General features: G+C 34.8%; 1 protein-coding gene across 1 annotated transcript in view; it reads left to right on the top strand.

The window, feature by feature from the left end:
• LOC109044877 (protein unc-13 homolog C-like) overlaps positions 1-12,500 on the top strand; it is a 121,279-nt gene that overhangs the window by 41,567 nt on the left and 67,212 nt on the right. The window contains exon 12 of the mRNA XM_042743623.1: positions 9,122-9,255. Within this exon, the coding sequence (XP_042599557.1) occupies positions 9,122-9,255 (134 nt within the window). The remainder of the gene's footprint in view (positions 1-9,121; positions 9,256-12,500) is intronic.

The following is a 12,500-nucleotide window of genomic DNA, read 5'->3' on the forward strand; positions in this document are numbered from 1 at the left end:
TAACATTATAACACACATCAGGGCCCATATTCTTAAAGATTCTAGACACACACACGCACATTATATATGTATATATATTCTTTATTTTTTATTTACCATGCTGTCATACTTAACATATTTTATAGTAAACGAGCAGCGACACAATAAGGTTCTGAAAGTGCTGTAATTGTTTGTGTTTTCACTTAGCTTATAGAAGGTTGTGACAGACCCAAATCATCACTGCTGCATAATTGCATTTTTCCAGTTGCCAAATATGTTAATGTAGTTAAAGTAGTGATTTACGCGTCTCTAATGAGATCGGTCACCAACATAATCCCTGCACCATCTAATAGCCTCTTATTAACTCACTGTCATGCATTGTGCAACACATTTCTTCTCCCTCCTTATGTTTCGTCCATTTTCTCCACTGCTTAAGAAACTCTAAGCCTCGTAAAAGTCCTTGTCCGTACTCCTAACAATTTTGGACCTTAAGACCTCTTTTAAGGGATAAGATGCTTTCTGAATTACTTTTTTCTTTACTAGGATCTTTTCTTTAATTTTAGGAGGAAAAAATTTATTTTCTTAGAATTCTGTGACCAGAAGCAACACTTAGCACTAAGATTTTTCATAAATACGGGCCCAGGTTTCTTTTCCTACAGGTTACGTGCACTTAAACCATTAACGACTGTGTTTATGAGAATACTCGCATTCTGACATAATGTTGTCTGCGTTTGTCTGTTCAAACGCGAGAATGAGAACTCAATTCACTATTTGCTCGCTTGAGACGCAGCTTTCTGTGTGCCAAAAAGATTTATCTTGTTCAAGTAAGAAACGTTTAGTAGTCCAGTGATAAATGTGACCCTGGACCACAGAACCAGTCTTAAGTGTCAAAAAGAATGAAATTGAGATTTACACATCATCTGAAAGCTGAATAAATAGTCTTTAGTGTAACTGAAAGCTGAATAAATAATCTTTCCATTGATGTCTGGTTTGTTAGGAGGACAATATTTGAAATATTGAGAAAATCACCTTTAAAGTTGTCCAAATGAAATATTTAGCAATGCATATTATTAATCAAAATTAAGTTTTGATATGTTTACAGTAGGAAATTTACAAAATATCTTCATGGAACATGATCTTTACTTAATATCCTACTGATTTTTGGCATAAAAGAAAAATCTATAATTTTGACCCATACAATGTATTGTTGGCTATTGCTACAAATATTCCTGTGCTACTTATGACTGCTTTTGTGCTCCAAGCTCACAAATGTGTTTTCATGTATAGTTCCGACCTAAATAATAGCACATGTGGTTTAAAAGCATAGATGCTTGAAGGAAACCCATTCGGCCTTGAGTGTTGAGATTTGTATGGCATTTTCTAAGCAGTGATATTGTGGAGTGTTTTGTGCAGAATGAGGGAAGGGTGTTTCCTCGTCTCTCTTCTCACGTCGGGTTATAAAACACATGCAGTGTTATTACACTGTTTATTTCTGCTGTGTATGTGTCTGTGCGACGTTGCTTCGATCTGATCCCTCCAGTCAGACAAGACAGCTGAATTTCTCACGGTCCATTCGCATGACACAAACACAAACACACACACACACACACACACACACACACACACACACACACACACACACACACACACACACACACACACACACACACACACACTCAAGCTTTCACACACAACATGATCTGATGCGCTGACCCCAGAATCCTCCGTCACAGTGTCACACTCGCTGACGGTGTCAGAAAACTGTGGTGTTTTCACTCCTTCAAACTCCTTTCGGATTGTTTCTCGTGTCAGTATTTCATTGATTTTTAAGGTTAACAGAGGGGAAGTTCACTAACGTCACCCTCATGTTGTTCCAAACGTGTCTGTCTGTTTTCTTCTGTGAAACACAAAAGGAGGTTTTTAGCAAAATGTTCATGCTGCACATTTCTGGGTCTTGACCAGGGCTTTTCAATCTCCAACAGAACACAGAAAATCTCAAATGTTCATCAGTATGATTCGTTTTCTCTTGTATTAATCAGACATTTTTTATATATACAGTAGTTTTTTGATAATTCTCTGACTTTTGTAATTGACTGTTCTCACCCTGCTCCTGACATAGTGTTAAAATAATAATAACAATAATAATAATAATAATAATAATAATAATAACAACACATTTAAAAGTACGAGTAAGTTTTAAGAGCATTTAAGCACATTTTCTCTATTGCCATAATGCGTCCAGATATTTTATTCATGTGCTCTGTGACCTGATGACAAAGACACCTCTATGCAATACTTTAGTAATATTTATTACATGCTGTTTTAGTATTTGTTATTATTTATGAATATAGATTTTATTTGTATATTTTCAGATTTCTTTTTTTTTAGTTCAAGTTTTAGTAATTTTGTTATGTGCTTTTTTTGTGATTTTTATTTCAGTTTTAATTTGAGTAATTTTATACTATTGTAGTATTTATTAATATAGCTTCTATTCTTTATATTATTTTCATGTTTTAATGTAAGTTTTAGTAATTTTGTGTGCATTTGTCATTTTTATTAGTTTTATTTTCACATTTTCCATTTAGATTTAATTTAATATTTATTTCATATTATTTATATAATATTATTAATTATAATTTATTTTTATTTATTATTATATATCTCCTATATTTATTAATATTGCTTTTTTATATATATTTTCTGTTTTCATTTTAACATAAGTTTGTTTTAGTAATTTTCTAATATGTTTTTGATATTTTTGTTAGTTTTTATTTCATTAAACATTTAAATTCAGCTTTAATTTATTTTTATTTATTATTATATATCTCCTATATTTATTAATATAGCTTTATTTTTTTATATTTTCTGTTTTCATTTTAACATAAGTTTGTTTTATTAATTTTGTAATATGTTTTTTTTTTTTTTTTTTGTTTTTTATTTTTTTAAATTTTTGTTTTTTTTTATTTCGTTAAACATTTAAATTCAGATTTTTTTTGTTTTTATAATTAATTTTTTTCCAGTTAGTTTCCAACATTCTAATTTTCTCATCTTAAATGTATACTTTTTTATTCCAGCTTTATTTCACTGCTTTTATTTGTTTTTATTAGAAAGTGAACTTTCATCAGCCCTGAATAACAGCACGGATTCCCCGAACACAACGCAGCTAAAATTACCAGCCAGGGCTTCACTCTCGTTGGTGGAGAGGTTTAATTTTAGGGGCTTTTGAAGCAGAAGTGACCCATCTTCTGCTTTAAATGAGGCAAAGGCCCCATGGAGAGGAAAATAGGGTTTTATTTCGTGCACACTGAATGTTCCTCCTCTAGAAGTTTTATGTATAAAACATAGCAGCATTACTCAGAAGTGGGTTGGTATGTTATATAATCATGTCAGAAAGCTCTTAAGACACGTGCGCGGGAAACAACCAAATCCTGTTAGTGTGATGTGAGTGAAGGAGATCCGTGGAAACAGGAGGACCGGAAAAGAACAAAGACGCACGCTTGGTGGAAATAAGATGAGACGCAGTGAGTCAGAACAACTGGCAGATAAAGAGATTAAAAAAAAATGCACAGAAAGTGAATTCCACAAAGTGTATTTCACAAAACCAGTCAAGAATATGTACGGGTCATATTCTTTGTAAAAAAAAAATAAACAATGTATAAATCTGTTGTACCATTTTAATGCTGATTTATATTTAAAAAGTACTGTATTACAGTCATTTGAACCACTGTTAAGAAAAATTGGAAATTAAAATCTGGATGCATCACAGTAATGAGGATGTGCTTAATTGTCATTAAATAAATAATGTCACAATATTTAATGGGACTAAAATAGGCATTTTTTATGCAAAATATATATATTTTTCTATTGGTTTATTGTTGGGATGAAATACAACCTGCTGTTCTCAAAAAAACACTTTACAGATAAATCACTTTACATTTGCACTTATGTTCTATAAATTAATAAATTGCACATATTGCAGAAGTAGCAGTTATCAGAGCAGGTAGTTGTGATTTACACAATGCACGTTAAACTCACACCTAAAAGAACATCACCACAAACCTGCAATAATGCATAGCCCTCAAAGCACCTTTTAATTAGAGTTAAGAGTTAATTACAGGGATATGCAGAGGACTGCCATGTGTTTTAGACGATTATAGAGAGATATTTAACACCTAACTACCACAACGACCTTATTTATCAGAAACATACCAACCCACAAATTTATACATTTAAATTATTTATTTTGTTTGTTTAATTTGTTTTTTGTTTAAGTTTTTTATAAATGCGTGTTTATGATTGTTGTGATATGAATGTTATGCAATGGATTAGTTTCTATAGCTATCAAACGTCAAAGACTGTTTGCAGCTGGATGAATTAGGGGTTACTGTATATATTTTTTTTTTTTTTTTCTTTTTTTTTTTCTTTTCTTTATTTGTTTTTTCAGTGCACTATTTTAAAGAGAGAGGTTTGGTTTTTCTTTTGTAATCATTAATTTGAACCAAAACAGCTTTCTTTTTGCAGTTAATAACACTTCAGCCTATGAGTGCCAAACTACTTCCAACCCACTTTTCACGATTCAGGAAAATCATGTTTCTACCTACATAATTGAACGTTAATGATTTCAAAGGCAAACATCTTTCTTTAGAAGAACATGCATTGATTAAATATGCACAGGGAAAGGAAAAGAACAATGTTATGTAAACCTTTTCTCATTTAATCCGTTGTAATTGCATTCCGTGTGTATTTTTGTCGTTTTTTTTTTTTTTAAGGTAACAGAACTGATTTATTGATATATGATTTGAGTTGATGATATGTTTCTATTTTTTAATTTTTAATTTAAAATATTAATGTATTGTACAGGCAATGATTGGTATGTTAGGTTAGGATAGTATATTTATATTTTCTTCTTCTTCTGCCCTGGATTTGATCCTCTGTTTTACAACAATCAGTTACACTCTTACATGATGCACACACACACACACACGCACGCACACACACACACACACACACACACACACGCACGCACACACACACACACACACACTCACTCATGTGCACTGAGGAAAATCCATCCCTCATTTAATCTCACGTTTGGGTGGAGTGACTCAGCTGCATGAGAAATAGTCTTTGTGTGGAGAGTGTGTCATTGTGCATAGCAGTGTGTGTGTGTGTGTGTGTGTGTGTGTGTGTGTGTGTGTGTGTGTGTGTGTCTCATAATGATGACCTTACTCGTGTCTCAGTGTGATGACAGGCAGATGTTGGCGCTCTTTCTTGTCATTGTTGCTGTTAACTTAAGAGATGTAACACACACACACACACACACACACACACACACACACACACACACACACTCACTCACAGTCAATAAAGCCAGTTCAATGTAAAGTGTAAATGATCCAAACAGACATTCAGAAAGGATTGAATTTAATAACGTGACGCTTATATTTTCTGAAGACCTTGTGATTTGTCTTAACCCGTGCAAAGCCTGCTGTTTTAAATCTAGGGTGTTGTGCTTGGGGTTGACTGTGTTTTAGCACTTTAAATGTTACTTTCATTTATAAATGTAACATATGATGCTGTTCCACATTCATGATAGGAATCGAGGGCAGGCGTTTCTTTCATTCTTCAGATGCAGGAGTGTGAGCCGGTGTTGTACTCCTCCTCTGACTTTAATCTAATTCAGCATGTATTACTCATCGCCCTCAAGGAGATGCTTTTTCCTTCAGTAAAACTGTGTTTTGCACGCTCACATACCACATACAGACTCATATACACAACACAGATATCAGCAAGATCTCCTGTGAAACTTTATTATGTAAAACAGCATATATGTGCATGTGTGTGCAGAACATTACTGCTGGACTTACTGCAAATGTAGACTAGTACACACACACACACACACACACACACACACACACACACACAGACACAGTCTTAGTATTCAGCTTTGTGGTGGTTGAGATAAGACGACTGAATAGCGAAACACTCGCTGCTGTGGCCTTACAGGAAGCACCGTTTATGAGAGAAAGGGAGAAAAATCCTTATTGTTGTACAAAAATAAAAAGCAGTTCATTTTTCTTGTGTACCACAGAATGTAGTGTGGCACAGAGCACGTTTAGTGTGTGTTGCATAATCCATTATGCGTTTTTGCCCTTATTATTAAATGCTGAATTTACTATTTTAAAATGTTTTTGTAAACTGACCTGTGTGTGTGTGTGTGTGTGTGTGTGTGTGTGTGTGTGTGTGTGTGTGTGTGTGTGTGTGTGTGTGTGTGTGTTTGAAAGAAGTCCCCTCTGCTCACCAAGGCTCAGTTTATTTGATCAAAAATGCAGTAAAAATAATAGAAATATTATTACAATTTCAAAAGCTGCTGTTGTAATATATTTTAAAATAATTTATATAATTTATTCCTGTGATGCAAAGCTAAATTTCAGCAGCCATTACTCCAGAACGATACATAATTAAAAATGATACAGTTTTCATGATACATTTTTTCAGAATTCTTTGATGAATAGAAAGTTCAAAAAAGCAACATTTATTATAAATATTAATCTCTTGTGACATGTTAAATGTCTTTACTGTTACTTTTGATCTATTTAATGTATCGTTGTTTAATAAAAAAAATTATTTATTTAAAAAATTACAAAATCGTTGACCTTATATATAAGCTAAAGGGTTACACTTTTTTTAAGGTGTCCTTGTTACAGTGTTATTACACATTTGCACTTACTATATTGTTAGGGTTACAATTAGGGTTACTTGCATGTAATTATGCATAAATAATTGTTATTATAATAGTAAGTACATGTAACGCGTAACAAGAACACCTTAGTTACACGTTAGTTATACGAAGGTTAGACCACCAATAAAGTGTTACCAAACTAAATTATGACTTAAAAACATAACCGGAATTATAATTAAATAGAATTGGAAACTGGCATTTTTAAAAATGAGTAACAATTATAAAATTATGCAAAACTGTCTCCTTTAATGACACTGAAAACTACTGTAGATTACTAATTCTCATAATACAACTAATCATGTAGATTACTAATTCTCATAATACAACTAATCAGACTCCACTGCGTGTTTCATAATTATGGTAATAGAATTAGTAAGGTTAATATTGGTTTTTTAGTACCATGGACAGCGAATGAGCACAGTGAATAATGCTTCAGTAACTTGTGCTGAAATCTAATTCTAGAATTCGGAGTTTGCTTTTTTTTCCAAAGCTCTCGTGTTTCACTGAGAATTGTCTTGCCGTGGAAAACAACCCAGAGAGATGCCCCAAATAAACCTGGCATGATGCCCAGTTGTCCATCAAATAAGGCTGGCCTGATGTCAGACAGAAGTGCATTGTGGGAGAGTCAGGGGAGGGAAGTGAGAGTGCTGATTTTACCATCCAGATCCATGATAAACAAACATCCCCCAGAGTAAACACTGACCTGTCTGCCAAGAGATGGTGGCACCTGTAATTCAGCTGATCACACTCCCAGTGTAATAGCTGGTTTCTTTACGGCTATGTGAGCACTAAAGTTGCACACTGAATGCTGATTTCCTTGGATTTAGGCTGCACTCATACAGGGTTGACCACCCTGCTTGGAACGATAAATGCGATTCTCTTTATTATTTTTCTGTTGTTCCCATTCATCTTTAATATGTTAGTGTTTGTCTAAGTATTTCGATAAAAACATGTTAAATTCACGTTTATGCATTTAGCAGAATTTTTATCCATGCATTCAAGGTTTGTATTTTATTCAGTACATGCATTCGCTGGGAATCAAACCCATGACCTTGGTGTTGCTATTTGTAAAGTTCAAGAACATTTTGAGGGCAAGTTCAGAAGATGTGTGCTGTTTGAATGCATTGCAGAAGAAATGACTTACAGTAAGTGCATGTTTCACAGGTTATTCGCTGTTAAACACTAATCTTGTAGCTGTCGATCTCTCCGAGGTAATGAGAAATGGCAGAAGTGCTGTCACAGAGCGAGACTAAACTCCTGTTAAATGTTTGAGGATGGAAGTGGAGCAAAAATGTCAGTTTAGAAAAAAAATTAAATCCTTGAACTTGCACTTTTTACTCTCTTAGTATACATTCCTGACTTTATTGTGCACAGTTCATGAATATTTGGCCTTGTAAGTATTTCAATCTTTTTTTCAAAAATGTAATTGTTTGACTTTTGAAATGACCTTTCTTTCCTACTGATGTCTCCCAGGCTGCACAGATTATTGGATATTGCCATAGCTGAAATGATTTTAAGACATTATTTTTATTTTATTTTATTTTATTTTATTTTTATCAAACATCCTGTTCTACTTGGCATTAGATGATAGATATCATAGATCGCCATGTCATTTTGACTTTTAAGATCCAATGCATCTTGAAGTTTCCTAATACTGGTGATTAGAGGCATTATTAATGAGTTAGAGCGTTAGTTCTCAACCTTTTTGACTCCAAGATGTCCCACTTTCCACAACAATGTGTTCAAATGTAGACCAATACGTTTCCTCTGGTACATCTGCAGTAATGACAAAGTTTTTTTTTTTTTTTTTTCATTTTTTTTTTTTTTTTTTCATTTACAGAAACTAGGAGTGTCCATAGATTAAAATAAATAACAAATTAAAATAATTTCATTTCAGGAACATTTTCCCACACTTGTTAACCAATGATTTACCACATAAGGATTAACGATAAGGATTTTACTTAAAATTTCTACCCTAAAAATTTTAGAGCTCGAACAGATCTAACAGATAGTATCCTATTCTACTAGAATTCTAGCAGACTAGTAGGATCCCAAACACTGACTGTGTGAGAGTCAATGGAAAGTAAATGGTTTGGCTGCAGAACTCAGGATTTACATAATTAATGACGACGTTAATGAGCTTAAAGGGCAGGAAACACTCAATACTAATGTGTTGGGTATAAATGATTTTAATCAGAGTTTTTTCTGTGTGTGTGTGTGTGTTCACACCACCTAATAAAATGTGTCTTTTGAAGCAAAAACACTTCACCGGAGTGCCAGGCGCTCAGACTCTCCTCTGTCCCATCAGTTAAACGGACTGAATTATTTAAACTCTACACACGTGGGAGAAGGAGAGATTTTCATTATCTGTATTAATCTTCTGTCTCTCTGTCTTTGCAGGCTAAGAAGCAGGATCTGCCGCGTGAGGAACAGGGTCCGTCCATCAAGAACCTGGACTTCTGGCCAAAACTGATCACGCTGATGGTGTCTGTTATAGATGAAGACAGAATGGCCTACACACCCATCATTAACCAGTGCGTAACACACACACACACACACACACACACTGTGAAGCCATCTGAATGTATATATACATTCTCCTCTGTTGTTGTTTTTTTTTTCCACAGAACAGAAAAACTGCAAAAATATGTTAATAATATATATACACATTGCCATCAATTGTTTCTCCTAGACAGCAATGATCTGAGTTTATCAGATGTTTCTTCAGTGACCTCGGAGGAATCCGCTTGAATAAAGTGCTCAGCAAAGATACCTTAAACATCAACTTCCTCCATTTCTCATCAAATTCTTCCAAGATCAAATCATCTGACCATATGAAGACTAAAGATGCAAAAAAAAAAATTTTTTCTTTTAAATTAGCATTTTTATCAGGCTTCTATGTTTAGGTTTAGTAATTTCACTTTACTGGCAAAGAAAAGATTATTAGTCAGTTATTGAATGCCTTATTTTCACAAATAACCGATGATATTTTCAAAGGAACCTGATTAAAAGAAAAATCTCAAAAGGGCTAAGAGGTTTTTTGCATCTGAAGTCTTCATATTCATTTTAAAGCTGTGCACTCTAACTGATTGAACGTTTTTATTTTAAGGAGAAACATCTCAGATGCTTCAATTAAACATAACTGAGAATTCTTTCTGAGAATCTTGAGATATTAAAGAGCAACGTTTCAGCAATAAAAGCTTTCCTTTGTAAGACAGATGACTTTGCAGCATTTCATAAGCACATGTAATGTGTGTGTGTGTGTGTGTGTGTGTGAGCATGTATGTGCATGTGTGTGCATTTGTGTGTGCGTGTGCATGCGTGTGTGTTTGTGTGTGCGTGTGTTTTGTTTGTACTGTAGACTGAGCTTCGTGTGTGATTGTATTGTGTTGAGGGTGTGTGTTTTTGTGTTTGTGTGTGTGTGTGTGTGTGTGTGCGCATGTGTGTGTGCGTGTATGTGTGTGTGTCTGTGTGTGTGCGTGTGTGTGTGTGTGTGTGTGGTTGTGTGTGTGTGTGTGCGTGGTTTTGTTGGTGTTTGTGTGTGTTTGTGCGTGTTTTTTTTTTTTGTGTGTGTGTGTGTGTGTGTGTGTGTGTGTGCGCGGGTGCATGCGTGTGAGCATGAATGTGCATGTGTGTGCATTTGTGTGTGTGTGTGTGTGTGTGTGTGTGTGTGTGTGCTTGTGTGTGTGCGTGAATGTGTGTGTGTGTGTGTGTGTGTGTGTGTGTGTGTGTGTGTGCTTTGTGTGCCTTCATGAATGTGTGTGTGTGTGTGTGTGTGTGTGTGTGTGTGTGTGTGTGTGTGTGTGTGTGTGCTTGTGTGTGTGCGTGAATGTGTGGTGTGTGTGTGTGTGTGTGTGTGTGTGTGTGTGTGTGTGTGCGTGCGTGCATGTGTGTCTGTGTGTATGTGTGTGTGTGTGCACATGCTTGTCAGCATGAGTGTGCATGTGTGTGCGTGCATGTGTGTGTTTGTGTGTGCATTTGTATATGTGTGTGTGTGTGTGTGTGTGTGTGTGTGTGTGTGTGTGTGTGTGTGTGTGTGTGTGTGTGTGTGTCTGCAAAAGAGATATCGATAGCTGTTTCTGCAACAGAAATTCACAGGCAGGCATTAGTTGTGAATAATTCAGCATCCTGGACAAACCCAGTGAAGAATCATCTTGCCCTCAATTTGTTCTCCTTTCGCTTCAAGCGTTTCTGTTTATTCAACTCTCTCGTATCTTTTATCTCACCTTTTGCAGAAGTCCTTCTTTGTGTGTGTGTGATGTTACTGGACTTACAGGCTCATTAGTTCTGGTCTCAATTGAACGCTGAAAAGGAAAACTAGATTTGCTTGGGAATCACACTGCTCTACAGTGTAAAGCAAAACAGTAACACTGCATCTGAGAGAAACCATTCTGTGTTTTGACCAAGTTTTAATCGATTTAATGTCAGTTTTCACCCTTTGTTTTCCTGAATCGGTGACAGTCGAGTCAAACCTGTGTGTCACAGGACGGATTGCAGTTTAAGAAACTCTGATTTGGCAAAGATTTGTGCTGAATTATTTGTTATTGGTTTGGAACAAACTCTGAGCAGAATATTGGAGGAATATCAGTATAGCGCTGCCACACAAACTCTGAAATGAAGTAAATAAGTCTTTCTTCCATTTGCATCTTCCACACAGCATACACATGAATATGTGAATTACAGTAATGCCTCAAAAGTTTGGGTTGGTTAGATATTCAATGCTCAACAAGGCTGAATTTATTTGATCATAAATGCGGTAAAATTGTGAAATATTATTGAAATTTAAAATAACTGTTTTGTGTTTGAATATCTGTTAAACTATAATTTATTCCTGTGATAAAAGCTGGATTTTCAGCATCATTACTCCAGTCTTCAGTGTCACATGATCTTCAGAAATCATTCTAATATGCTGATTTGCTGCTCAAGAAACATTTCTGATTATTATCAATGTTGAAAACAGTCGTGCTGCACAATATTTTTGTGGAAACTGTGATGCATTTTATTTTTCAGGATACTTGAAAAATAAATGAAAACTTCAAAAGGACAGCATTTATTTTAAATGAAAATCTTTTGTAACTTTATAAATCTCTTTAATGTAATTTCTGATCAGTTTAATGCATCCTTGTCGAATAAAAATAAGTCTTACTGACCCCAAACTTTTAAATGATAGTGTATATGATGTTTGATGATTTCTGATTTTCCATCCTCTATTTCTACACTTACAGCAGCCACAGCTACTTAAAGTCAGCATGACTCTTTTTGTATTTCCTTTAATGCATTATTATGAACAATTCATCAGTGTGTGCTGTTATAACAAACAATGTTTGTCTTCATAATCTTTCATCGTAATAATAATGACATCCTCCGCCTTCTTCCTTCTTTCAGATCAAATCAGTTTTGCACAATAAATCACTTTACAGAAGCAAACGTCTCACGAACGACATTTCATGCTGAATTTAAGTCACTGCTGTACAGTATTATCTGAACATCATTTGCAAAATGAGAGCGTGGTCGGTCAGTCCGAACGATTTGGAAACCAAATTGGATTTTTATGCTTTGTGAAAGTCTGAAATTCATTTTTACAGCACAGAGTCACAGGGAGAAACGCTCCCTAATGAAGCACAGTAAATGAGTCTGGTTAGGAACACGTCTTTCCATCACTATGAGAGAAAGTTCATCATCATCCGCTGTTCATCTGCATTCATATGTGTCTCTGAGCTTCTTCTGTCGCTCCTAAAGCTACTAAAGCGGGTTGTGTCTGGAGTAGATTGATCTGAGA

This window comes from Cyprinus carpio, chromosome B18 (genome assembly GCF_018340385.1).
Source record: "Cyprinus carpio isolate SPL01 chromosome B18, ASM1834038v1, whole genome shotgun sequence".
Taxonomy (NCBI): Eukaryota; Metazoa; Chordata; class Actinopteri; order Cypriniformes; family Cyprinidae; genus Cyprinus; species Cyprinus carpio.